A 26,811-nucleotide genomic window follows, 5' to 3' on the forward strand; every position below is an offset into this window, starting at 1 on the left:
CAGCAGCCCACAGCCTCCTGTGCCTCCCAGGCGCTAGGGTCAGGTGGGGTTTAGTGGGGCCTGGCGCCCATGTGCTCCACCACGCACGGCCTGCCCGCCTCCTGGCCACCCTCCTGAGTCCCAGCTGCCCCTGTGTCCCACCTGGACTCCGTTGGGCCCTGTCTGGCTCCCCCTCAGGCTCGCCCACATCCCTCCTCTGCAGAGCGCCCCCCCCGCAACACCTTGCAGCCTAATGCCTCCGTCAGTTTCCCTGTGCTCGCGGGGACCCCCAGATGGGCCCGCCGACCTGCCCCATCTTCTCAGCCCGAAGCCCCCAAGTGCTTGCCGTGTGTCGGGCACAGGGGGACAAGCATCCCCGCCCCAGGGTCCAGGAGGCCCCGCGGTGCTCCCAGCAGCTGGCTGGCCCTGGCCCACAGTGGCCTCAGGCCATACCTGGTGCACAGATGCGCAGCGCTGGCACTCAGGCAAGTGTGGACACCCCCAGAGACCCCCCGCCCGTGGGCAGCCGGTCAGGGCCGGGCTGAGAGGAACAGGAAGATGAGGGACGGTGTGGGCTGGGCTGGCTGACAGAGGGAGGGCGCTGCAGGGCCTCGCGGTGTGCAGAGTCAGGGAGGGCCCAATTGTCCAGGCTCCCGGTCCCAAGGGGGTCCTACATGAGGCGCTGCACCCCTATCCCCCAGTCCCAGCAGGGAGGCTGGAGCCGTGCAGAGGGCGTGGGGCCCACCACAGAAGGCACGGCCACTGGTTCTGATGTCTAATGCCCGCCCCCTTCCCAGGCTGGCCCCCACAGCTGGTGGGGTGCTGCTGGCTGGGCTGCCTGAGGCTCATGGCGGCTGCAGCTGGCCCAGGCCCAGGGCCCCTTCCTGGGCCCTGTGCAGGGGCGGGAGCAAGGCTCGGGGGCGGACGGGTGAGGGCTCAGTGAGCAAGGAGCAGGCGAGGCCTGTAATCTGCCTGTCAGTCTGTCAGCGCCGTGGCCACCCCAACCACGCCTCCTGCATCACGGCCGAACCCCGCAATTAGCCTGGGGCACTGTGCCAGGCCGGCGTGCCAGCCACCCCCCACACACCCGTGAGCGCTCATGTGCAGGCACACATCTGGGATGCCGAAGGGGGTCCCTGCCTCGGGGGTCCAGCCCCTCCACCCAGGGTGCTCGCGGGACGGAGCCCCAGACCCGACCACTTGGGCTGGGGGCGTCTCAGGCAGCCCCAGCTCAGCGCTGGCCCAGGGTGCCCAGAAGGGCAGAGAGGCCTGGCAGAACCAGGCAGGCCTGGAGCTGGCCCCGGGGGACCCTGTGTGGGAAGGGGGGGGCTTGGCCCTCCACGCTGGCTGCAGGGACCACTGGGTCGGGGTCTCGTGAGGCACGAGGTCCTTGAGGGGCTGGAGTGTTGGGAGTCCAGGCTGAGCGTGGGCAGTGGACGGGCTCAGAGTCAGGCTCTGGGAGGGCAGAGATGCCGGGAGTTTCCAGCGAGGAAACGCCCCAGCTCAGGCTGAGGCTGGGTGCTGAGTGGGACACTCCAGGTGTCAGGCAGCAGCGAGGCAGCCAGGACTGGGGGGGCACCCAGCCTCCCTGTGACGGCACGCCCTGGAAGTGGCCCCTAGCACCTGGGGCCAGGCCCCACACACACCCCGGCTCAGGGCTGGCTCGGTTCAGCCCGGAGCTGTCACCCACGGGGCTGGGGCCGAGGGCCTCCTGCGGGAAGCGTCACTGGGTCTCCCCCTCTGGCTCCTCCTTGGCCTCCCGTCCCTCATCCTGACCTCCCTCCCTGGGTCCTGAGATGGTCACGGTGGCCCCCAGATCCAGCCTGATGCCAGGACGGGGTAGGTTCAGCCCCTCACGTCCCCTGGCCAGCCTGGGGAGCGACTTGAAAGCTGAGGGGGAGCTGGGGGCCACGCAGGGGCCCTCACTGTGACCACCTGCCCTCGCCCCTGCCACCTCACCCAGGGAGGCTTGGAGACTGCTTCTCCCACCACGGCGTGCGCGCAGGGCAGCAGCCACCTTCCTGGGGCGGGCACCGGCCTCCCATAGCAGTGTCCTGGGGCCGGCCCTTCTCCAAAGCAGCCCCAGCTCTGAAAAAGCCTGGGAGGGGGTGGGGGCGGGACCCCACACTTGGGCCCAGAGCCTGCAGCGCTTAGCGGTCCGGGTACTCACCCACCAGGGCCCAGGCAGCCCCTCTCAGCACCCCCATCTCGCTGCTCCTCCTCCAGGATGGACCCTCGGGCCCCGCCTGTCAGGGCTTCTCCGGGGCCCCTCCGGCACCCAAGGACCCAAACTGCACGTTCGGCTGTGACCGCGGACCCCTGGAGCCCTCTCAGCCTTCAGCGGCCAGCTTGGGACTGGGCAGGGGGCCTGGAGGGAGCTGAAGGGGCCCCACAGCCAAGCCCCAATCAGGGCCTGTGCCCTGTGAGGCAGCAGGCTGGCCCAGCGGCCCCAGACCAGGGCAGAAGGCCGGTGGCCGGAACTGTCCCTGCCTTGGGGGCAGAGGCCCCTGCCCAGGCACTGTGTTGACACAGGTGGGCCTCTGCAGAGTTGACATCAAACCTCTTTCCTCTCTCTTCCTCTTCCTGAGGAGGGGCTTCAGCTGGCCCCGCGTCCGGCGCGGAGGTCTGAGCCCAGCGCCCTCCCCCTCCTCCCTGCGCCCCCGGGGGAACCGCTGGCCACCTGTGCTGACTGCATCTGCACACCCGGAAGAGTCAAGTCCAGGGCAGGGCTGATGCCAGCACCGGGGTCAGAACCTGGGTGACACCCAAAGGCCTCACTCGCTCCCCGCGTGCCCAGGCCCGGACTAGTCTGGCACCAGGATGCACCCAGTTTTAGAGGTCTCATGATCTCAGGGGCTGAGGACGTGGGCCCCAGGCCAAGCCTTCTCCTTGGTGCCCCACCCCCACCCCAAGAGTGCCCGTCCTCTGCCCAGCGCAGGGGCACCGGGCTCTCGGGCGGGCCTGCAGCCAGCCCACAGGGTGGAGAGTTGCCAGTGATGGGGGAGCCAGTCTCTGAGTGAGGCGGCACGGAGCTGCAGAGGAGCGCCAGAGAGGCCCAGAGGGCAGGAAACAGGACCCCAGCGCCAGGGGAGTGGGGCAGCCCTGGGCTCCTCCCTGGGACCCGAGGGCAGACCTGTGGGTCTGGGTCCAGCTACTGTCGTGGGCGCGTGAATAGCACAGACGCAAACCGAGTCATGACGCACTCGGTGCGGCGCTGGAGGCAGGACAGCAGGCCCTGCCCTGCCCTTCGGACGGAGCAGCTGTTCCCTGGTTTGGCTGGGGGGCCCAGGAGAGGGCAGGGCTCCTGCCTGGTCAGCTGGGGGGCAGAGGTCCTCAAGCCTCAGGGACAGAGGGAAGCAGAAACCCACGAGAGGATATGAAACCAGGGAAGGGAAAAAGCACGAAGGGGCCACAGGCGGCAGCGGGAGAGGAGGGAAACCGAGTGCCTCGCCCAGCCCCGCGCACCCTGGCGCCCCCGCCAATCACGGGCCACCAGCAGCCCAGTCCGTCCTGTAATCGGAGACCAAAGACATTTAAAGGCCCCACCCACCCCACCCCAAACACAAATAGCCATTAGCCTCAGGGGGAGGGACTCGTCCAGCCCCCACAAGAACTAGAGACGCCCCTGTGAAACTGCGCCCATCTCAGCGAGCCAGGTCAAGGCTGGAAGACCAGCCCGGTTCGGCTTTTGACAGGTCTGATCGCTCCTCTCCTCCCCTGACTGCTTCCCACACCCTCGTCTAGAATAGGCTCTGGACACAAGAAGGTCTCAGCAGAGAGGACAAGCCTATCCCCACTGCCCCCCACCCAGGGAGCCAAGGCAGGAGGCTGTGCCTGTTGCTGCAGCAAAAAGGCCTGAGACCTGATGTGAGTGAGGACTTCCTGGTCATAGGAGGACAGCTGTGGGACGGAGGGCCTGGCATCACAGCGCGGATCTGCCCGGACCAGACCAGGGGCCACGTGGGGAGATGCCGAAGCCACAGCCGGTCCCACGCCCAGCGTCCCCGGGCACCACCAGCTCGGCCCTGTGATGTGAGTCCAAGGCAGGAAAGAGGGCACGATGCTCTGGGAATGGCCCAGGTCCCGGGACGGCTCACTGCCCGAAACCAAGCTGTCCCAGGGGCAGAGGGGCATATGCCATACGGCCCCTCCCCAGGCTGCCGGCCCCCCCCACAGCCTTCCAGTCCAATCTCTTCTGCTCCACTCGCCTGGGCTGTGGCCAGGCCCCTGGGCTGCAGCCCTCCAGCCCAGCTGCTCACTTTGCCTCCCAGTATGGACTCTCCAGGGGCCGCTGGGGGTGCGGCTGCAGGCAAGCCCACAGGGACCCTGCAGGCCACGTGACAGGCAGCAGCTCAGACAGCTCCCTGCGGGGCCCCTCCCCCGGGGGACCCCTCACCGGTGGGACAGACTGACAGGCGGGGATGTGGGAGTGGGGGCCGGGCTGTCGGAGGGCTTCAGGCAAGGGTGCCTCTGTCAGTGCTGGTCAGTGGGCCAGTCAGGAGGCGGGAGAATGGTCAGAGATCCAGCCCTGGGGAACCCCGGCGCCCCACCCACTCCAGGCAGCCCAGGTCACGCCCCTGCCTGCCCGGCCACCCCGGGACACACTGCACCGCGGCCAGGTGTGAGTAACAAGCCCAAGGCGTGTCCCTGAACCCAGTGCGGGCGGCAGGGCCTGGGGCCGCGGTGCTGAGGCCTCCAGAGGTGAGGGGGGTCTCCAGCGGGGTCGCTGCCCCGGGGCCCTGCGACCAGAGGTCCGAGACCCCTCGTGGCCCACGGCCTCCCCCAGAGAACCCAGGCGCACCCCAGGCTGGCTTGGCGGGCCTGCTGGGGCGTTCTCCACGCCCGGGTGACACAGCCCCTCCCACCCCACCCCCGACTGAGCCGAGCAGCCGCGGTGCTGGAGCTGCCCAGACTTGCCTGTCCCTCCCTCCTGGGGCTCTCAACCCACGGCCCCGGAAGTGGATCTCTCTCCCACGGCTGCAGCCTCCCCCCTTGGGTGGCTGGACACGGCTGGATAATCCAAAATAATTCCTTCTTGGCAGGCGGCCGGCGGGGGAGGGGGGACTTGAATTCCAAACCCTTGTTTTTCTCTGCAACTTCCCTCCTCTCCTGGGCCGAGGAGCCCCGGGCCAGACCTCAAGCCTCCCCTCACCATGGGACGAAGATGGGCCACCAATAGGTGTGGTGGGAAGAGGTGACAGGCTCAGATCTGCTAAAACCACCTGCTTGTTTTCAATCTTCTCCGGGAATTCCTAAAAGCTGACTCGCCACAAAAAAGACTCAACCGCTCAGCCAGGCCGATGCTGACCGTACCCTCCTAGGGACCCTCACCTCAGAACAGAGGAAAAACAGCCCCTGCCCCATCTGTCCAACTCTGGGGCTCCCTCCTCCATGCCAGGGTAATGTCCAGGTATAGGGTCGTGCTGAGCCCCTACCTCTGAGGGTCTTGTTCTCCCATCTCCACAGGGCCCAGCCTGGACGTGTGAGGGGACACAGAGGGTGAGGTTAAGTGTGAAAGGGGTTCCTCAGGGCAGGCTCAGGCCCAGAGGGCCCTCCAAGCTTCAGAACGTTCCACTGGCTTTGGGGTCAAGCCTCACCCCTAGTCCTGACCCCCACCACAGCCTCAGAGCCCATCGAGACCCCTTCCTTTCTCCAAGTTGGCTGGCAAGAGGAGCCCAGTGACGTGGCAGGAAGCTCTGAAGCCCTTGAGCTCAAGGACCCTCCTCAAATCTTACAAGCAACCTGAGCACAGATTGGTGGGAAAGACCCCTCTAGGAGGGCTTCCTGCAGGTGGAGGCACACAGAGGGACAGGGTCCCGGCAGTGAGTACAGAGGCTTTCTGGCTCCCAGAGTGTCCACCAGAACATCACGGCTACAAGCACCAGGGACCGCGGGAGCCGCCGCGCGGAGAAGCAGCCGGGGCCGCCAGACACCCGGGGCTGCTGCTGGTGCCCGGCCGCCCTCCTCCCAACCCGGAACCTGCGCCCGCCTCCCACCCTAGCAGGTGCAGACAGGCGCTCCCAGGGTGGCCCTGGCTCACACTCCCTTCACCAGGCCCGGGGGTGTGGGAGCTGCTAAGGTCTGACCGCGGGCCCAGCCGCTGGGGAGAGCTCCGGCTCGGCCACCCCGGAACGAGGCTGGGGTGGGCGCGGGCCTGGAACTCCGCCCTGTACACGGATCTCGGTGGCCAGAGGGCTGGGGGGCAGGAGCACGGAGAGTCGAGAACCACAGCGGCTCCGGAGGGGCGCGGGCGGCGGGAGAGGGCGCGGCGCACGGTTTGCGACCCTGGGCCCTGCCGGGCCGGTCGCCCCGGCGCCGCGGGCCTCGCCCCACGCCTGGAAGAGCGCGAGGCGGGAGCGGCCCGGCCCCGGCTGCCCGGACGGACGGACAGCGGCCGAGGCCCCGGTCGCCCTCAGTGGGGCGGTTGCCTCCCGGGTCCCCGCGTCCCGAGCGCCGCAGGCCAGGGCCAAGCGGCGCTGACGACTAAGCCCGCCCCCGGCCCGGCCGTCGCGGGCGCGGGGCCCCGTCCCCGTACCTGCTCGTTTGCCGCGGAGGTTCGATGGCGCCCGGGCCGCGATCGGCGCAGCGCTGCGGCCCGCGCGGCTGCCATGGAGACGGGCCTTTGTGTGGCCGAGGAGGGGCCGGAGCGCGCGGGAGCAGCGGCCCCGCCCCCGGCGGGGGAGGGGGGAGGGGGAGGGGGAGGGGAGGGCCCGCCGGGAGGGGGAGGGGGGAGGGGGAGGGGGAGGGGAGGGCCCGCCGGGAGGGGGAGGGGAGGGGAGGGCCCGCCGGGAGGGGGAGGGGGAGGGGAGGGAGGGGAGGGAGGGGAGGAGGGAGGACCCATCGGACGGGGGGGGAGGGGAGGGGAGAGGGGAGGGGGAGGGCCGCCGGGCGGGGGGAGGAGAGGGGGAGGGCCGCCGGGCCGGGGGAGGGGAGGGGAGGGGAGGGGGAGGAGAGGGGGAGGGCCGCCGGGCGGGGCGCTCCTTGCTCCCCCCGCCCCGGCTCCCCGCCCCGGCTCCCCGAGCCCCCGGCGGCCTCAGTGGGTGGACACCGCGCGACGCCTGGGAGGTTCGGCCCGATTCAGGCTCAGCCTCGCTGCCCGAGGAGCCCAAATCTGGGCTCTGAAGAAGAGTGCCGGCTACATGGAGATCCCCGGCACCCCAACCCTCAGACTGGGGAACAGACTGGGAACAGGCCGGTCACACCTGTCCTTTGCGGAGCTGGGGGCTGCAGGGCCTTGTTCCCGCCCCTCCTGGGGGAAGAGGGGTCCTTGGCCTCCAGCCACCCTCCGTCTCCTCCCCCTAGCTCACACCCAGGACCCATCGACTGGCCTTCCATTGCTGGGAGGTGGGTGGCAAGAGGCAGCCCCTCCCTGGGGCGTCCAGTTCTGGACAAGAGCTTGCCCCACTTTTGGCCACTCCGGCCCCATCCGCCCTGATCCTGATGCTCCTGGCCGCTCCCCACCCAACTTGAGCAGAGGCGGGGACCCCTCCCCCTCCCTCATGGACAGCCTCTGGTCACAAGTCCTGGTGTGGTGAGCGGCTGCTGGGGACCCAGGGGGGTGTGAGGCCATTCCCCAGCCCTGACCCTAACTCCCACACTGGAACCCCCCTCCCCTTCTGGGGGAGCTGCCATCCAACTTCCCCTTCCAGTTCTCAAAACCCCTGGTGAGGATGAAGCTGTTGGAGAGGGTCGCACATGACTTCTTTCTGCAACATGCTCCCAACCAGCAAGGCCACAGCTTCACCCTTTTAGCCCTGAACCATCCACACCAAGGCCCATCCACGCCCCACCAAGAGAACCCTCAAGTTAGCAGAATCTCATAGGGATGCCAACTTTTCATCAAAAGAGGAAGTTAAAAGACAAGCATTGTGTCACAGAAAGACACTTTAATACCAAAGATGTGGGAGGGCCACCATCCCAGACTAAAAGCGAGGCTTTAAATAGCGTGCAGGAAGCTTGGGGGTGAAGACTGTCCTTCCTGCCCCTGGATCAGCCCCCTGTCATCCCAGGCCCATCCCTGGCCACCACTCCAGATCCACACACAACCTCCCAAAGCAGGCGGCCTCCCACACTGGCTGACCGCGGAGCCCCCTTGGACCACTGCTTCCTGCCCACCCAGGCCCTGCTGTGAACAGGGCTCTGGTCGGTGGTGCGTCGGCCTCTTTTGACCCTCCTGACCTTTCCTCCCTCCTCACCGTCTGTCCCTGGCCCTGTGGAGGGACAGAGGCTCAGCCCAGCCAGGGCTGACCTGATCCTGGGAGAGAACCAGGGAGCTTCTGGGGGGTGGGGGAGGGGGGAGGATGGAGCTGGCAGGACCCCACATCCAGGCTGTGCTGTGCCCAGAGGCCACATCTGCTCAGGAGGGACCTCCTCCCACCTCTGCCCGGCAGCACTGGAGTCAGCCCTGGGCAGCGATGCCCACCCTTCCAGGCGTCCCTCCCCTGCACCCCCCACCTGGGGGACAAGCTGCTGTGAGCGGCTGCGGCGTGGACTCAAGCAGTCCTGGAGGGAGGGCGCTGGCATCCAGGGGCATCTGGCGGTGCCCGCCAGGACTGCTGGAGGCAGATGTCTTGGGGAGTCGAAGACACCCTGGCGCCCCCTTGCAGCCCAGCCCTGGGAGGACCATAGGCGAGGCTGCCCTCCAGCACATGCTGTCACCCTCCAAAAATGGAGGAAGGAGAACGGGTAACGTGCCACAGTGACTGCGGGGCACCCCGTGCCTGGCCGCCATGGCCCAGAGCGGGCGGGCTGCGGGGCGGTCCACGAGGACCCCCTCGCTCGAAGGCCTCACTCTCCTCTGCCTGCAGCCACACCTGCGGTTCCGAGACCAGGGCTGCCGCCACCTGGGGCTACCCCCCGCCCCAGCCTGGGAAGGAGTGGTGGTGTGGCCCGGGGGGGGGGCTCCAGAGGAGACGGGAGGCCCCCCGCTTGGCCTGCACCATGCCGCCCTCAGGGAGCCGCCGAGGCCCTGGGGCCTCTCAGGTGCAGCCTCTGGGGCAGGTTCACTGGGACCTCCCGAAGGCCTGCGGCACTGGGTCCAAGCCTCGTCCCTCCCCTCCCCGCCCTGGCTGACCAAACTTCCCTCGGTGCAGCGGACAGCACTGGTCCAGCCTGGGTCCAGTGCTCCAAGGTGTCCCACGGGGGCGTGGGTCACTTCGGGGGGCCTTTCACTCCTTGCCAAGGAGCCTGGGGCCCCGAAACTCTGGAGGCTGGGGAGGGCTCTAGTTGCAGGGGCCGGGGCCGGCTAGAGTCCAAGACCCTCTTCTGCCTGCGGGGGCAGATGGACACGCGGGGGGCCACTCAAGGGCCCGTGAGCCGAGGCAGGGCAGAGTAGAGCGCCGGAGGGGTGCCCAGTGGGATGTCCCTCGAATGGAACCAAGACAGGGCCCTGGACCCCCCCAGCAGCCCCCCAGGCCTGGCAGAAGCCCTGCAAACCACAGGCAGCACTCCTCTCTGGGCGAAGAGGCTTCTCCCCTCCCAGGCGAGGACTGGAGGCGAGATTCCCCTCCAGGCAAGAAGGGGGCGGGGGGTGGCGCCTGTGTGAGGGAGGGGTCTGCCTGGCAGCCACCTCCTTCTGTCTTCTGTCCTGAGCTGGGCATCCTGGTGGGTTTAAAGGACGCATCAAAGGCAATGCCTGGGCCTGCAGGGTGTGGGCAGATGGGCGTCTGGAGGGGGTGGGTGGCCTTGGCCCAGATCAGATCAGCAAGGGCTCACAGCATGCCCCCACAACCCACCGAAGACCGTGGAGCGGGCAGGTGCGGCCCAGGGGGAGGGGAGGCTCCACTAGCACATGAGCCACCGACAGTCAGGGTCCAGGCTACGGTTCCAAATGCCACCTTTACTGCTGGACGATGGTAGTGTCAGGTGGGGGAGCAGCAGGGAGCTTGTGGGGGAGGAAAGCAGCTCAGCCAGACCCTGGCCGCGGCCCATGGGCACCGTCCTAGGGAGGGCACAGGACAGCCTGCAGGTCCCTGGGCAGGGAGCCGATGGCCGTGTCGATGTACAGCCGTGCTCGCTTCAGTGTTGCCTCCTTCACGGGCAGCTGGTGGCCCTGTGCCCGAACCTACAGGGACAGCGGGGCTCAGGGGCAGGCAGCCTGCACGTCCGGCTGGCTGAGGGTGGGCAGGGCCGCGCAGCATCTCACCAGCCTCTCCCGAAGTTTCAGGATCAGATCCACGACTTCCACTTCAGACTTGTCCTTCATCCAGATCTCGATGTTCTGCGAGGACGACGGGCTGTCTGTCTCCAAGGCCCCCCCAGCTCTGGCGGTGGCCTCCCCTGCAAGTCCCCTCCCTCAGCCCCCCCCTCACCGCCTCGCAGATGGCCTCGAGGTGAAGGGCCTCCAGCTTCTGGGTCATCTCCCTGTGCCGCTGCCGGTACCACCCGTCAAAGTGGGGGGACTTGAAAAACCGCCTGTTGGGGCAGTGGGGCAGTGGCTGTGGGCTCCCGTGGGCTGACGGGTGGGCGCGGCCACCGGCCACAGGAGCCCTGGACCCTGCCGACGGGCCACCCACCTGTAGAGGCCCAGCCAGTCGCCCTTGAGGACACAGGTGAGCTGAGGCCCAGCGCGCTCCAGGCTGTGCAGGAAGTCATCCTGGCGGAAGGGGCGGATCTGGGGAGGAGTCTGCGACAGCAGCAGGTGAGAGTGGGCTGGGTGCGGAGGACCGGGCCTCACAGGTGCACGCACGTGTGGGCCGGTTAGGGGTCCCCCAGGGCACTTCCCAGGCACACCCCTGGCCCTGACTGGGGGGACAGATCCCGGGGTGGCCCCTCCCGGAGAGGAGGGCCTGAGCCCCCGACGTGGCCCTCACTTCTCTGCCCTGTGAGGACCATCCAGTGCGGGAGTGTTGGGGTGGGGTGGGGCTCTCGCACACCCAGGACCCCCGCCCTCCCAGCCCCCCCGGGACCACACCTTCCAGGGCACGATGCCCTTCTGCAGTGGCATGAGGCTGGCCATGTAGTGCTCCTGGGGGCGGGAGGGCAGTGAGTTGGGGCCACAGCCCGCGGCCCGCCGCCCCCCACCCCATGCTGGCCTCACCAGAGGGATGATGAAGCTCTGAGTGAGCTCCAGGAGGTGCCGCCTCAGCACCGCCGTCTGCACATCCGATGGCCGCTTCTTCTGCAGGCCCTGGGGGTGGGGTCGCCAGGGTTGAGCCAAAGCACCAGGCCCGGGTCCCCCTCCCACGGGGAGCACCCCATGCCCAGAGGTACCTTCAGCAGCCGTCTGAGCAGGGCCTTGTCTCGGTGGAGGTGGGCCGTGTACGCAGTGTAGAGGCCTGGGGAGGGCCGAAGGGCCAATGCTCTGCTCTGGGGGCCCACCTCTGGCTGCGCCAGCCCTGTTGCCCGCCCCTGCCCACCCCCAAGGCCTGTCTCTGGGTCCCAGGAGGAGAAGAGGAGCACGGACCTGGCTTGGTGTCCAGGGTCTTCAGCCTCGAGGGCTTTTTCAGTTTGACCTGCTTCGGAAGGTCCCCTACGAGACACACCCCACGGCCGGGCCTCAGGACCTCAGCTCTGTCTGCAGGCTCAGATCCCACAAGGCCCCACGCACGTCCCCAGAGCCCTGGGTGGAGGCCAGGACAGCCTCACCTGACATCTTGGGCTCCCCGACTCGGAGAATGTGGGGCCAGTGCTGGAGTGTTTTGATAAAGAAAGGGTTTGTGACTCCCAGGACCACGTTTGGTCTAGAGAGAGAGAGAGAAAGAGGGAGGGAAGGAGGCGAGGCAGGAGGAGCAGGGGGCAGGGGCACGGCGGGGAGGGGGCAGGGGCAGCGGGGCCGGGGCGGGGCGGGGGCCCAGGACGGCGCTTACGGGGCCTGTGTGCGCGTGGTGAACTCCTTGAACTCGCTGTCGTGGATGGTGAAGTAGGGGCGGTAATCGCAGCAGAACTTGAGGGGCTGTAGACAGCTGCGGGGGTGGGGGTCCCTTGGGACAGTGAGCACGCAGGGCCGGCCATGGACCCCGGCCCCCCGCGGGGCCGCCCAGCCCACCTGGTCAGCGCCAGGACCATCTCCGAGGACACGGCGGGCGAGGGCGCCAGAACCAGCAAGGGCTCCCCGAGCAGCATCAGCTCCCACAGCAGCTGCACGTGGGCCAGCACAGGCCGGAAGCACCTGGGGGGCCGGGGGGCCAGCGGGGGTGTCGGCCGGGCAGGGCAGCCCCGACCACCTGCCCTCACAGGTCCGGGCGGGCCCTGCTCCGAGTGGACACTAGACTCACACCAGAGGGAAACGGTGGAGAGACTTGGGAACCTGCTGAGGGCGCGTCCAGGCCACCACTGTGGCCCCCAGGCTGGAGGCGGGTCTCCAGAGGTGGGGTCCCCGCCGACCCCCCAGGGAGCACGCCCTCCCCGCCGGGGCATCTCCCAGCACCGTCGCTGCCTGGACCTGCCCGCCTGCCTAAGGCGCTCAGATCTTCTGGGTGCAGATCCTGGGCACCGGGCTCCCGTCAGCCCGAGTCTCCCTCTCAGAACTGGCCGGGGGGCCAACTCCTCAAGGGCAGTGCCCCTGGCAGCCCTGCCCCGATGGGCCTGAACCTCGGGGGCTCACTCACCCTCTACAGGGCAGAGGTGCCGGCCTGCAGGGCTCACCTGAACAGGTCCAGCTCGTGGACGCTGGGGAGGACCACGGGGGCTGGCAGCAGGGTCTGTGAGGGGTGAGGGGTGAGGGTCAGGCTGAGACTGAGGCTGCTGCCCCACAGCACCAAGTGGCCCCTGGCACCCAGAGGGCTTCTGGGGCCACAGTCTCTACCCACATGTCTCCCTGTGCCCAGCGCACAGGAGCAGGCAGGGGCACCCCGCCCCCCACTGAGTCACGGGCTCTGTCTGGGGTCTGGCCGGCCCCAGGACCCCAGCAGGGGAGCTGGGAGGCCCAGGCACGTAGGAGGGTTGAGGCAGGTGTGAGGGAGCCCACCTCGTGGCCACTCTGCTTCGGAGGCCCGGGCTCAGGCATGTCCGCTCTCGATGGGATGTGCACCTGAGGACCAAGGTGGCAGCTGCCGGCAGGGTGGGCCACACGCACAGGGGCCCCCGCGCCAGCCGCCAGCCCCCACCTGGAGGACGACTCCCATGACAGGCAGGTTCAGGGTCTGCCCCGGCGTGGGCGCCGGCCACTGGTCAATCTCATTGCAGACTGTGGACACAGGGGGCCGGCGTCAGATGCCGGGCCTGGAGGAAGCTGCCCAGCGGAGCCGCTGGGAGTTACAGCCAGGTGGACGCAGAGGCCCCGCCGCGCCTGCTGGCCGCTCACCTGCTTCCAGGCAGGGTGCCAGCTTGTCGAAGTACTCGGGGGCCACCAGGCCCAGCAGCGCCTGGAACAGCCGGACGAAGGGCAGGCGGGACAGCAGCACCAGCGACTGCAGGAGCCCGGGGCCGGTGAGATGCCGCCCCAGCCCCCGGGGACCCCGCAGGGACCCCTGGGGCCTGGCTCGCCAGGGCTGCCTGGGGCAGGGCGTCCCACGGCTTTCTAGGACAGCTGTCCCAGGAACAGCCTGACGAGGGACTTCAGGTCACTAGAAAACCACCACAGCAGCAGGGCGAGCTGGAGCCCAGGGCTTCGGGAAAGGCACGGGGCCGGGATTCTGGGAGGGTCTCCCCAGGATTCAAGCGCCTTCTGCTTTGGCGCCTGAGCTCAAGACTGAAGTCACCGAGAGTGTGACGAGGCGCCCCACCCACATCCCAGCGCAGGGAGGGGCAGGGAGCCTGGGCCAGACAAGGCTGCAGGGCGGGCTGGGCAAGGTGGGGCCTCCACAGAGCCCACACCCCGGCCTGGGGGTGGGGGTGGGCTCAGCCCTGCACCAAGTGCCCGAGACTGCAGAGCAGGGGGTACTCCTGGAGGCTCCGGACCCCAAGGCCGTTGGTCCCTCCTGACAGCCGTGGCCCCCAGCTCCCAGTGGAGCCACCCCGGGGCTCACCTTCTGGAAGTAGCCCCGCTTCACGGAGCTGTCCTTCACCTGCCTGAAGTACACGTAGCCAAAGTAGTGTGCAGGCTCCCTCTGGAAGGAGGGGTGTCAGCCAGGTCGCGCCCCCCGCCCATGCTCCCTGCTGCCCCCGCAGACCCCTGCCCAGGCTGTGGCAGGCTCTCCCCAGCCCCGAGCTGGCCTGGGAACCTCTCCAGGGACATCTCTGCAGACCTGGGGAGCGGTTCAGGGCTCAGGAGACCTGCAGGCCTGCACCTGAGCCCTGCCCTGGTGCACACAAGTGCCCAGCACCAGCTCCGGGGACACTGGCAGGGCCTCAGAAGGGCTGGCCGGCCCCCGCCTGAGAAACCCTGCCGGCTGGGGGGCGCGCCAGGTGGCCTGGAGTGGCAGCTCCCGGCGCCTGATCCTGGCCCGCGGCGGAGGGGAGGGGCAGCCGCTCACCTGCAGAGATGCGGGGGCCCCTCCGTCAGCGCGCTCGTCGCCCGCGTGCCAGGGGCGCCTCTGCCCTCCGCACTGACGGATGCGGAAGCTGAACTGCGTGTCCCCGAGGCAGCCTGGGGAAGAGAAGGCCCATCATGCTGGGTCCAGCTGGAGTCTCTCCTGCCAGCCCCTGGCGGCGGGGGAGGCCAGGGCCCCACGGGGCAGGCCTCTGCCCGTCTGCGAACACCGCGGTGAGTCCAGCCCTCAGGGTCTGCATCTCCTGACAGAGGCCCCTGTGTCCTGATTCCTGAACCTCCAGGTTTAAACTTAGCACACGGACACGCACACAGACAGCCCCGCAGCGTGGGCACTGAGGAAGCCCGCTGGGGGGTGGCAGGACCTCCATGTGGCCTGGCTGAGCCTGCCTGGGACGCAAAACGGTCTGGCTGGACACGCGAGCCCCGGGGAGGGGCTGAGGCCAGGACCCAGTGGCCCCTCTGCTGGGGTGAAGACCAGACCCCGCGGGTCCCTCTGCCCAGACCCCTCTTTCCACAGGAGCCAGGGAGCCTGGCAGCCGCGCAGGACTCGGGGCATCTCCCCAGAGAGGGAAGCGGGGCCGGGACTCCAGGTGGTGCGGGCTGGGCCGGTCCCAGAGCGACGCCCGGGGCAGGACAGGGAGGCGGCAGGGTGGCCTACCTGAGTGGGAGTCGGGAAAGGACAGGAAGCAGACGCTGCTTTTCTGAAACACAGAAACCCGGTGAAGGTCTGCTCCCCGGGCGAGGGCTGCTCCCGAGAGGGCTGGGACCCACCTCCTTGTCCGTGAGCTGGAAGTCGCTGGGGTACACCAGCTGCGGGGGACACAGACCGCTTGGTGACATGGGCCGGGCCGGCTCGGTGCTGGGCTGCAGCCCCTCTGCCTCCTCAGACTCCCTGCTGACCCTCCCCCTCTCCTGGGCTCCACGCCCCCTCCTCAGTGCCCCGGGCCCCGCAGCACGGCCGCTCCCGGCCCCCGTCCTTCCCGCTCCCTGCCCCGTCCTTCCCGCTCCTGGCCCCCGTCCTTCCCGTTTCCTGGCCGGCGCACAGCTGAGAGAGCTCGACTCCCTGCCCGCCTCCTCGCCCTCCCGGCCGCTCGCGCAGACTGGCCTCTGTCTCCACTGCCCAGCCGCCCGTCCCCAGAGACGCCCCCTCACTCGGAGGGGGGCAGGCCCTCTGGCCTCCGCGCCCACTCTGCCCAGCCAGACAGGCTTGGCCTGCTCACAGAGGCAGCACAGCCAGCCTCCTCGTCCCGGCTGCACTCAGGTGGTGCCTGACGCTGGCACCCTTGCCTCTGAGCATCTTCACTCCAACCCCTGCTAGTCAGGGGTCTGGGAGCTTCCAGCCTGCTCCCGGGGTACCCAAGTCCCAGGAGTGTCCAGGGAGCACGACCAGCTGGCCAGGCTCTATCTGGGAGATGGGCCACGCTCGAGGGGAGCCAAGCAGGTTGAGGCTTGCCTGTCCGGCCAGCAGCCCTGTGCTCAGGCAACGGGCCTGAATGGATCTCCTTGCGGGACACGAAAAACGGCAGGTGGCCCCCAGGCGTCCCCTGGAGGGCTGCTGTACCTTGGGCGTCGCTGCTGCCCTGGCCTGTGCTCACACGTAGCAGGCCGGTTCTCCCAGAGAGCGGCTGCCTGAAGTGGACCAGAAGCTGAGGGCCTGTGTGCGACCCCCTCCCCACTCGGTTGCCCAAACTCCCAGGCAGAGGAGGACTTGGGTTTTGGCTGAAATTAGGCTTCTTCTGGGGGTGTGCCCTGAACCCCAGATGGTGAGTGCTGGGCCCTGGGACTCCCACGGGCGCGATTGTGAGGCTTCTGTCTGTTCGCTCCGGGCGTGTCGTCTCCTCCGCTGCCACCAAGTGTCCAGAGGGCCGGGCCTGTGTCCCAGGCACTTCTGCCTCCAAGCCCCTGGCAGGGAGTAGACCCTCACCAGATACTGTACACACATGTCTTGTTCTATTACACTTTGCTTTATTGCGCTTCGTGGATGTCATGCTGCAATTCTACAGGCGCCATTTTCCAACATTTGCTCACTTCGTACCTCTGCGTCATATCCTCGTAACTTCCATGAAATCTCAAACTTTTTCATCTCTGTATTTGTTTCAGTGACCTGTGATGTATGTATTTGATATCACTGTTGGAAAAAGATGACTTACTGAAGGCTCACATGGTAGCGTTTTTTAGCAGGAAACCATTTTGAAATAAAGGTACAGACTACACAGCGCCGCCTCTTGCATGCTTGTTAGACCAGAATCCAGTGTAGTAGGAGGAGTAGTGTTAGTTGCTCAGTCGTGTCCGACTCTTTGTGACCCCATGGACTGTAGCCCATCAGGCTCCTCTGCTCATGGAATTCTCCGGGCAAGAATACTGGAGTGGAGTGCCATTCCCTTCTCCAGGGGATCTTCCCAACCCAGGGATTGAATCCAGGTCTCCTGCACTGCAGGCGGATTCTTTACCACCTGAGCCACCAGGGAAGCTAGTGTAGCCATAACTTTTATATGTGCTGGGAAGCCAGGAAATCTGTGTGACTGGCTTTACTACAGTGGCCTGGAACCGAACCCCCAACAACTCTGAGGGGCCTATATTTATGCAGAGTGTGAAAACATGTCTCTAAAGGACAATGGAACAGGTGGGTCATGTAGAAATCACAAGAAGTCAGCTAAGAAGGCACCAAGAAGCAATGGCCAAGAGGAGGGAGGCTGTTGCTGTGGGCTGTTTAGCCGTTAAGTTGCATCTGACTCTTTGTGACCCCATAGACTGTAGCCCGCCAGGCTCCTCTGTCCATGGGATTTCCCAAGCAAGAATACTGGAGTGGGTTGCCATTTCCTCCTTCAGGGGCTCTTCCCAACCCAGGGATCGAAACTGTGTCTCCTGCCTGGCAGGCAGATTCTTTACCACTGAACCGCCTGGGAAGAGGTGGGAGGGGAGTTGGCCAAACACTGTCTGTCTGTGGGGCGGGCCCACAGAGGTCCCTGGAGACAGCGCCCAGAGAGGCAGGAGCCACAGGGCCACGCGGGCCAGGCCCCTGCGAGTCTGTTGAGAAGAGCAGAGGAATGGCAGGTGCCTGGCAGCCGGGGCAGGGCACGCCAGGCTCGCAGCACTGAGGTCAGGGGTCTGAATCTGGTCTGCAGGCACAGGAGTCTTGCAGCATCTGAGCAGGCTCACAGCCCTGCCCAGGGCTCTGCGTTCAGAGTTCAGGAGCTGGGAGCAGAGGCCAGAGGGAAGGCCACGCCTGAGCGCGGGGACAAATGGGGCAGACCCACAGAGGCAGGCAGAGGCCGCGGAGCCTGCTGCACGGTGGGCCTCGTCCCCTGGAACCAGGGGGTCTCGTCCTTTCCACCCGAGCTTCAGGGCTCAGGGGCGGTGCTGCCATAACCCAGGCGTCCCGAGGAAGACAGACGTGGCGAGCTTCACCTTGCTGGAGGAGGCACCTCTAGGAAAGCGCTTCTCCAAGTGCGGCATGGGTGCACTAGGCTCCCCGAGCCGAGGCTGCCTTTTCCAGTCTCTCCTTCTCACACGTGCAGCATCGCTTCCCGAGGCCGTCAGGGGCACTGACTGAAGCTGACGTGGGTGGTCTTCATGACATGGGGGTCTCTTTAGCTGCCTTCCATTTGGCCGGACATTAAAAGGGATGTAAAAGTATCAAATAATGCCATTCTCCTCACTAAGCTTCTTTCTGAAAATATGGTTGTTTTGGTGGGAATATTAATAGCTATATTAATATAAGTGGTATCTCTTGTTTCAAAATGGATTAATATGCATTTTTAATTTTCAGTTTTAACTTTTAGTGTAGAAAATGTTGATAGATGCGACCCACATAAAAAGCCCCTTGGGCCCTGAGTAGTTTTGAAGACTGAAAGAGTCCTGAGACTGCGGCGCAGGCGCTGTGGCCAGCCAGGAGGACGCGGGTACCCGGCGGAGCCAGGACCCTCTGGGCCCTTGGCCGTGGTTCACCGCATGCGCTTCGTGGTCAGTGGGGCTGCAGAGAGCAGCGCTGCCAAGGCCCGAGGCAGCAGAGCCAGGCCCTCCGCTCGGCTGAGAGCACAGCCCTGCCCGCGTGCAGGCTCCAGAGCACACACGTGTGCGGAACACCGCATACATCCTGCACGCTCTGGGGAAGGCAGGGGGCGGGGGGAGGGTCCTGCACCAGTTACTCTGTGTCTCTAGCACAAGACGTGAACTCCTGGTGGGCAGGCCCTGGCATCCCACCCAGCTCTGTGTCTTCACGTCCAGCACCAGGACCATGGAACCTGGCTGGTGGCAGTCGCTTGATACTGGGTTTATTGAGTGACTGAATGGCTGGCTCCTTGGCTTTGCTTTTGCTGGCTGCTGGGGGGAGGGGTTACTTGAAACAGTCCCCCTTCCAGGTCTGGAGGCCTCCTTCTCATCCTCCAAGATCTGGCCAAGCGCTGTTCCTTCCTCTGAGCTGCATCTGCCCATGGAGTCTCCACGACCCATGAGCGCCTGGAGGGCAGTGCCTGGGTCTTCCATCCTGCCCCAGTGCCAAGCACAGTGCCAGAGCCTCTGTGGCGCTCAGCCAGGCCAAGCCCAGAATAAGCGAACAAGCGCAGGGCAGGTGCTCCATGAGTGCTTGTGGATTCAGCCGAAATGACCCCTGACCCTCCCCACGATCTCCGGGGGAGAGAAGAAAGACAAGACGCAAACCCGGCGAGCACCAGGTGACTGCCCTGCCTGATCCCTGCACAGACATGCAGGCCCCCCAACACCCCAGGAGTTATACAGCCTCAGCAAAGCTCTGACGCTCAGCGCACTTAAACTGTTCTTGCTTGAACGGTTAAGTCCTAGAAGATCACACATGAGAATGCCTTAAGGGAACAGTGACTCCCTTCCCTTGTGATTTTATTGGGACCAATGTGGGCACCAGCAGGAAAGTGGACTCTGATGTTGGGCAAATCACCTGATCTTTCTGGTCTCAGGTTCCTCCATCAAGTTAGCCTGGTGCGCCGTCAGGGGACAGGTGTTGCGAATGGGGTCTCCATAGCGAGCTGGGCAGTGTCAGCCCTCTCTGCCCATTAGGACTTGAGCCTCCCACAGCCTCGTGGAGTTCAGCAAGGCCTTGGAAAACAGCCCCTCACCCTGACTCTGGCTTTCCCATGATGGCTGACCAGGCTCACCTCGGCCAACTGCAGTCACACGATGCACCACCTCCTGGGTTCTCAGAAAGCTGCCTCAGACAGCGTGCTGAAACCTACCTCCTAAGCCTCCTCTGCCCTGGTGAGCTCCACGGTCTGTGTCATGGCCTTCAGGGCACAGAGAAGACCATCCCGCCAGGCCTGCTCAACTACAGAAGGCCTTCCTCCCCGAGTCTGTCACATTGTCATCTACATCCATGTGGGTGGGAGTGGGAAAGAGTCTCGCAGGCAGGGGGAATCCCCTAGGCTGGGTGGGCTGGGTGCAGTCAGTACACAGAAAGGTGACTCCCGGGGCTGGATGTGACCCACCAGGGGTCTGGATCAGGTTCTAAGTGAACAAGGAGGAGTCCAAAGGTTTAAGCAAGAGACCACAGATATTGGATTTGAGGTTGAGGAATCTGGAGCCTTGCCGCAGGTAGAGCTGTCAGCCTTGCATCCCTCCAGGATGTGGGATGGAGGGAGAGGAGGAGTGAAGGGTGACCCCGGGGATTCTGGCTGGAGTAACCGAGGGGAGAAGGTGTCATAGTGTGGGAAAGGCCGGAGCTGGGGGACGGGAGCGGAGACAGGCTTTTCCTGGAGAGGAATCAAGTGTGCCACTTTGGGGATCAGACGTGCGGGGCTCCCCTCTCCTCCATCCCGATGGGAGGTCTTGGCAACTTCACATTTTCCCCTCTGCTTGGGGTGCATGTTTCAGGAGGAGACCAGTGCAGGGTTCCAGAGGGGGAAGAAGTCACTAGGGTGTCTGCCGGAGAGTATCTCACGGGCAATGGGATTCCCACGCCCCTCGGCAACATTTGAGCCGCATCCGCTTCCAGCGACAGCGCAGGACCCGCCCTCCGCGGCCGCCCCGGCCCCCGGCCTGCGGCCCCCTCACCTCCAGCGCCTGGCCCAGCTCCAGGTCGAAGGTGACCACGCACACGCACTCCAGCCAGGCCGAGAAGCGTGCCCAGGGCGTCCCCGGGGCTCGCGTCCCGGAGGACGGCGCGCCGAGGCGGCCGCGATCCCGCTGCGGCCCGGCGCCGGCCCCCTGGTCCATAGCCGCGGCTACGGGAACCGCCCAGCGTTGCCCGGGGAACGGCCCGAGGCGTTGCCGAGGGAACCGACCGCTGGGGCAGCCCGGGCGCGTCCGCCCCGCGCGGCGGAGCAGTCGAGCGGCCGTCGCGGGCCAGAACGCCCCAGGCGCGATCTCGCGCGCCCCTGGCTGCTGGAGGAGCGCCATGCGGCGGAGCGGCTCCGAGACCATCAGCGAGACGCGCCCGCGCGGGCCAGAGCGGCCCCGACCCTGGAGGAGGGACTTCCGGCGGGAGGAGTGACCGAGGAGGCCGGGCCGGGGCGGGGCCGCAGGCGCGGAGGGCACGGAGTATCCCCGCCTGGTTGAGCCAGGCGAGTGCCCTGCCCGGCCGGGTTTCGTCGTTACCGAGCTCCCGCTCTACCGGCTGTCCTGGTCTCCCTCGCGTTTTGTCCCCGTGGTCGCCTCCTGGTGTGCGGTTTTGCAGAGGGTCCGTGTGCGACTTCTGGGGCTCTTCTGCTTCCTCTAGCCCGGATGGCAGTGCTGGGAGACCCCCCGCCAGTGCCCTCTTCGCCTCTTGGGTCCTCCGCTCTTCCAGTATTTCTGGGCCCCTGTTGGACAGCCTTGCATACTGTCTCAGATCCGTCTGTTCAAACGAAACTCTGTGTATCACCCATAACTCCAACCAGCAGAGCCGTTTTATTTTCGGCTGCTGTGGGAAGTGTGGCTAGGGGCAAATGGCAAGTCCCCTCTTCCTCTGTGGCATCACCAGCCGTTGCCCCTCAAAATGTGGCCCCAGAGTCTCATTCCCCACCACCGCTATGCCCATCACACAGAGGATCATGGAAGGGCGACTTTGGAGCTGAGACAATAATTTAACTGACACACTATATATTTTATTTTATTTTTTAAGGAAAGCTCCGCTCTTAGGCTAGGATAGACTAGGTCGGAGTAACAACTCCCAAGTCCTCACTAGATTTTTTCACTGTCCATAGACCGTTGGAGAAGGAAATGGCAACCCACTCCAGTGTTCTTGCCTGGAGAATCCCAGGGACGGGGGAGTCTGGTGGGCTGCCGTCTGTGGGGTCTCACAGAGTCGGACACGACTGAAATGACTTAGACCGATGGGAGAGCCAGGTGGCTCTTCTTGACTTACCTCTGGAACACATGGCCTCTCGTAGCACTGGCGGTGGAAAAGAGATTAGTGGAGACCTGCTAGCTATTAATTGCCTTGGCCTACAAGTGATCAATCCCCTGGAGGAGGAAATGACAACCCACTCCAGCATTCTTACCTGGGAAATCCTGTGGATAGAGGAGCCATGGAGGGCTCAAGTGCGTGGGGTTGCAAAGACTTGGACACAGCGTAGAGACTAGACAACAACAAGTGATATAACACTTCTGCCTGGAGTCCATGGGCCAAAATGAGTCAGAAAAGGCAATGTGATAAGGGAATCAGAAAGAGAAACTGGTAGTTGCCTCACTGCTGGCTTTGAAGATGGAGGCAGGACCATGAACCAAGGAATGCAGGCAGCCTTCAGAAGCTAGAACAAGCAAGGGAATGATTCTCTCCTTGAGCCTCCAGAAGGACACCTTGATTTAAGCCCCATAAGACCCAATTCAGATTTCTGACTTCCAGAACTGTAAGTGTGCATTGTTTTAAGACACTAAATTTGTCGTAATTTGTTACAACAGCTATGACCAGTGCGTTCTCTTGGCAGAATTCTATTTGCCCTGCTTCATTCTGTACTCCAAAGCCAAATTTGCCTGTTACTCCAGGTGTTTCTTGACTTCCTACTTTTGCATTCCAGTCCCCTATAATGAAAAGGACATCTTTTTTGGGTGTTAGTTCTAGAAGGTCTTGTAGGTCTTCATAGAACTGTTCGACTTCAGCTTCTTCAGCGTTACTGGTCAGGGCATAGACTTGAATTATCGTGATATTGAATGGTTTGCCTTGGAAACGAACAGAGATCATTCTGTTGTTTTTGAGATTGCATCCAAATACTGCATTTCGGACTCTTTTGTTGACTATGATGGCTACTCCATTTCTTCTAAGGGATTCCTGCCCACAGTAGTAGATATAATGGTCATCTGAGTTAAGTTCACCCATTCCAGTCCATCTTAGTCGACTGATTCCTAGAATGTCGACATTCACTCTTGTCATCTCCTGTTTGACCACTTCCAATTTGCCTGATTCATGGACCTAACATTCAAGATTCCTATGTGATATTGCTCTTTACAGCATCGAATCTTGCTTCTATCACCAGTCCCATTCACAACTGGGTGTTGTTTTTGCTTTGGCTCCATCCCATCATTCTTTCTGGAGTTATTTCTCCACTGATCTCCAGTAGCACACTGGGCACCTACTGACCTGGGGAGTTCATCTTTCTGGGTCCTATCTTTTTGCCTTTTCATACTGTTCATGGGGTTCTCAAGGCAAGAATACTGAAGTGCTTTGCCATTCCCTTCTCCAGTGGACCACATTCTGTCAGACCTCTCCACCATGACACGTCCGTCTTGGGTGGCCCCACACGGCATGGCTTAGTTTCATTGAGTTAGACAAGGCTGTGGTCTATGTGATCAGATTGGCTAGTTGTCCGTGACTGTAGTTTCAGCCTGTCTGCCCCCGATCCCCTCTCTCAAGTGGGCCTTAGGAAGCATCACTACGAACAAAGCAAGTGGAGGTGATGGAATTCCAGTTGAGCTATTTCAAATCCTGGAAGATGATACTGTGAAAGTGCTGCACTCAATATGCCAGCAAATATGGAAAACTCAGCAGTGGCCACAGGACTGGAAAAGGTCATTTTTCATTCCAATCCCAAAGAAAGGCAATGCCAAAGAATGCTCAAACTACCACACAATTGCACTCATCTCACACGCTAGTAAAGTAATGCTTAAAATTCTCCAAGCCAGGCTTCAGCAATATGTGAACTGTGAACTTCCAAATGTTCAAGCTGGTTTTAGAAAAGGCAGAGGAACCAGAGATCAAATTGCCAACATCCGATGGATCATTGAAAAAGCAAGAGAGTACCAGAAAAACATTTATTTCTGCTTTATTGACTATGCCAAAGCCTTTGACTGTGTGGATCACAATAAACTGTGGAAAATTCTGAAAGAGGTGGGAATACCAGACCACCTGACCTGCCTCTTGAGAAACCTGTATGCAGGTCAGGCAGCAACAGTTAGAACTGGACATGGAACAACAGACTGGTTCCAAATAGGAAAAGGAGTACGTCAAGGCTGTATATTGTCACCCTGCTTATTTAACTTATATGCAGACTATATCATGAGAAACGCTGGGCTGGAAGAAGCACAAGCTGGAATCAAGATTGCTGGGAGAAATATCAATAACCTCAGATATGCAGATGTCACCACCCTTATGGCAGAAAGTGAAGAAGAACTAAAGAGCCTCTTGATGAAAGTGAAAGAGGAGATTGAAAAAGTTGGCTTAAAGCTCAATGTTCAGAAAACTAAGATCATGGCATCTGGTCCCATCACTTCATGGCAAATAGATGGGGAAACAGTGGAAACAGTGTCAGCCTTTATTTTTTTGGGCTCCAAAATCACTGCTGATGGTGATTGCAGCCATGAAATTAAAAGACACTTACTCCTTGGAAGGAAGGTTTTGGCCAACCTAGATAGCATATTTAAAAGCAGAGACATTACTTTGCCAGCAAAAGTCCGTCTAGTCAAGGCTGTGGTTTTTCCAGTGGTCATGTATGGATGTGAGAGTTGGACGGTGAAGAAAGCTGAGCACCGCAGAATTGATGCTTTTGAACTGTGGTGTTCGAGAAGACTCTTGCGAGTCCCTTGGACTGCAAGGAGATCCAATCAGTCCATCCTAAAGGAGATCAATCCTGGGTGTTCATTGGAAGGACTGATGTTGAAGCTGAAACTCCAATACTTTGGCTAACTCATGTGAAGAGTTGACTCATTGGAAAAGACCCTGATGCTGGGAAGGATTGGGGGCAGGAGGAGAAGGGGACGACAGAGGATGAGATGGTTGGATGGCATCACTGACTTGATGGACATGGGTTTGGGTAGACTCCAGGAGTTGGTGATGGACAGGGAGGCCTGGCATGCTGCGATTCATGGGGTCGCAAAGAGTCGGACACGACTGAGCGACTGAACTGAACTGAACTGAACTCCTTGGAAGGAAAGTTATGACCAACCTAGACAGCATATTAAAAATCAGAGACATTACTTTGCCAACAAAGGTCCGTCTAGTCAAGGCTATGGTTTTTCCAGTGGTCATGTATGGATGTGAGAGTTGGATTATAAAGAAAGCTGAGCGCCAAAGAATTGATGCTTTTGAACTGTGGTGCTGGAGAAGACTCTTGAGAGTCCCTTGGACTGCAAGGAGATCAAACCAGTCCATCCTAAAGGAGATCAGTCCTGAATGTTCATTGGAAGGACCGATGTTGAAGCTGAAACTCCAATCCTTTGGCCACCTGATGCGAAGAGCTGACTCATTGGAAAAGACCCCGATGCTGGGAAAGATTGAGGGCAGGAGGAGAAGGGGACGACAGAGGATGAGATGGCTGGGTGACATCACCTACTCAATGGACATGGGTTTGGGTGGACTCAGGGAGTTGGTGATGGACAGGGAGGCCTGGCGTGCTGCAGTTCATGGGGTCGCAAAGAGCCGGACACGACTGAGTGACTGAACTGAACTGAACTGTTACAACAGTCCTATAGCTTCCCAGCTGGTGCTAGTGGTAAAACAAACAAACGAAAAAACCCAATGCCAGTGCAGGAGACATAAGAGACTTGGGTTTGATCCCTGGATTGGGAAGATCCCTTGGAGAAGGGCATGGCAACCCACCCCTGTATTCTTGCCTGAAGAATCCCATGGACAGAGAAACCTGGTGGGCTACAGTCCATGGGGTCACGAAGAGTCAGACAGGACTGAAAAGACTTAGCAGGCATGCAGGAAACTACTACATACAATATGCAGCCTTTCTGTTTGGTTTCTTGCACTTCGGTTCAGTTCAGTTCAGCTGCTAAGTCGTGTCCGACTCTTTGCAACACCATGGACCGAAACATGACAGGCCTCCCTGTCCATCACCAGCTCCTGGAGTCCACCCAAACTCATGTCCATCAAGTTGGTAATGCCATCTCATCCTGTGTCGTCCCCTTCTCCTCCTGCCCTCAATCTTTCCCAGCGTCAGAGTCTTTTCAAATGAGTCATTCTTCACATCAGGTAGCCGAAGTTTGGAGTTTCAGCTTCAACATCGGTCCTTCCAATGAACATTCAGGACTGATTTCTTTTAGGATGGACTTGTTGGATCTCCTTGCAGTCCAAGGGACTCTCAAGAGTCTTCTCCAACACCACAGTTCAAAAGGATCAATTCTTCAGAGCTCAGCTTTCTTTATAGTCCAACTCTCACATACATACATGACCACTGGAAAAACCATAGCCTGAACTAGATGGACCTTTGTTGGCAAAGTAATGTCTCTGCTTTTTAATATGCTGTCTAGGTTGGTCATAACTTAGCATAGTATTTTTGAAGTTCCTTCATGTTGTTGTGAATATCAGTAGTTTGTTCCTTTATGTGACTAGTAGTTCATTGTCTGGATATATGACATTTTCATAATTCACTCTCAATGGAGTTATTTAAAGAGATTTTGCTTGAAGTCGCAGCCAGTATAGCCAGAGAGCTCTGGTAGGGAGTGAGCCCATGCTCACCGTTCATCATCAGAAACAGGAAGACAGGTGTTTCTACTTTTTCTCTAACAGGAAGCAGAAAATGTCCCTCCACCCAAGGACATCCAAGCCAATCACAGACTGTCACAGCCCAACCTTTGGGAAGCCTCCAAGCTCCTCCAGTGGACTCTAGTTATCACATGATCACAGCTCCTCCTCCTGCCCCCTTTTCTGGGCTGTATGTGCAGTTTATAAGAAACTGACAAACTATTTTCCAAAGAGGCTTTACCATTTGATGTTACCACTAGCAATGTATGAAGGTTCCAGTTTTTCCACATCCCTGCCAGCATTTGATGTTGTCAGCCTTTTTATTATAATTTTTTTAATTTAAATTCTTTTCCATTGTTTTTTGGCTGCCCTAGGTCTTTGTTGCTGTGCACCGGCTTTCTCTCTAGTTGCGGCAAGTGGGGGCAACTCTTGTTGTGGAGCACAGGAAGATTCTAAACCCCTGGACCACCAGGAAGAGTAGCCCCTGCTCACTGCAACTGGTGAAAGCCCACAAGCAGCAGTGAAGACCCAGGGCAGAGTCAGGAATCAACATGCAGATAGACAGGGACGGGGACTGGAGTGATGAACCTACGTGGATTGCTGGCAGCAACCA

The 26,811-nt window shown here is 62.2% G+C and overlaps 2 protein-coding genes and 1 long non-coding RNA gene across 25 annotated transcripts in view; 1 reads left to right on the top strand and 2 right to left on the bottom strand.

The window, feature by feature from the left end:
* Positions 1–6,685, bottom strand: part of PLXNB2 (plexin B2) — a 28,168-nt gene extending 21,483 nt beyond the window's left edge. For 4 of the 8 annotated variants that reach the window (XM_081591001.1, XM_081590998.1, XM_081590995.1 and 1 more), the window contains exon 1: positions 6,515–6,685. The gene's annotated coding sequence lies outside the window, so the exon portion shown is untranslated. The remainder of the gene's footprint in view (positions 1–6,514) is intronic. The other 4 variants (XM_081591000.1, XM_081590992.1, XM_081590993.1 and 1 more) reach the window with 3 other exon arrangements.
* A 3,112-nt stretch (positions 6,686–9,797) lies between these two features.
* Positions 9,798–20,566, bottom strand: DENND6B (DENN domain containing 6B). 16 transcript variants are annotated; one of them, XM_081591013.1, is made up of 20 exons: positions 20,372–20,566; positions 15,122–15,160; positions 15,009–15,051; positions 14,334–14,446; positions 13,887–13,967; positions 13,223–13,283; positions 13,026–13,105; positions 12,887–12,949; positions 12,565–12,620; positions 11,966–12,088; positions 11,787–11,882; positions 11,566–11,660; positions 11,384–11,449; positions 11,191–11,255; positions 11,018–11,107; positions 10,892–10,945; positions 10,494–10,573; positions 10,290–10,392; positions 10,124–10,198; positions 9,798–10,042 (listed from the first exon to the last, which is right to left on the bottom strand). In XM_081591013.1, the coding sequence occupies exons 1-20, from the start codon at positions 20,531–20,533 to the stop codon at positions 9,920–9,922; spliced, it is 1,668 nt and encodes a 555-aa protein (XP_081447139.1). In that variant the 5' UTR covers positions 20,534–20,566; the 3' UTR covers positions 9,798–9,919. The 16 variants fall into 16 exon arrangements, with proteins under 16 accessions (XP_081447139.1, XP_081447136.1, XP_081447133.1 ...); XM_081591010.1 differs by having other exon boundaries at positions 10,494–10,603; XM_081591007.1 differs by having other exon boundaries at positions 10,494–10,603; positions 12,565–12,660; positions 12,918–12,949; positions 13,223–13,328.
* A 937-nt stretch (positions 20,567–21,503) lies between these two features.
* Positions 21,504–26,571, top strand: LOC145545856 (uncharacterized). Its single transcript, XR_014082258.1, has 2 exons — positions 21,504–24,505; positions 25,985–26,571. It is a non-coding gene; the product is annotated as an uncharacterized LOC145545856 (long non-coding RNA).
* Positions 26,572–26,811: the final 240 nt, after the last annotated feature.

The sequence above is a fragment of the Giraffa tippelskirchi genome, chromosome 4 (assembly GCF_054371585.1).
Source record: "Giraffa tippelskirchi isolate mGirTip1 chromosome 4, T2T-mGirTip1v1.2.pri, whole genome shotgun sequence".
Lineage (NCBI taxonomy): Eukaryota > Metazoa > Chordata > Mammalia > Artiodactyla > Giraffidae > Giraffa > Giraffa tippelskirchi.

What these genes read in the sequence shown, in the direction of transcription:
- DENND6B (XM_081591004.1), bottom strand. Translation starts at nt 20,533, where the DNA reads ATGGACCAGGGGGCCGGCGCCGGGCCGCAGCGGGATCGCGGCCGCCTC. An exon ending in GGCACCCTGCCTGGAAGCAG is followed by an intron (nt 13,106 to 13,222) that starts GTGAGCGGCCAG and finishes CTGTGTCCACAG; the next exon opens with TCTGCAATGAGATTGACCAG. An exon ending in GACTGGCTGGGCCTCTACAG is followed by an intron (nt 10,393 to 10,493) that starts GTGGGTGGCCCG and finishes CTGCCCCAACAG; the next exon opens with GCGGTTTTTCAAGTCCCCCC.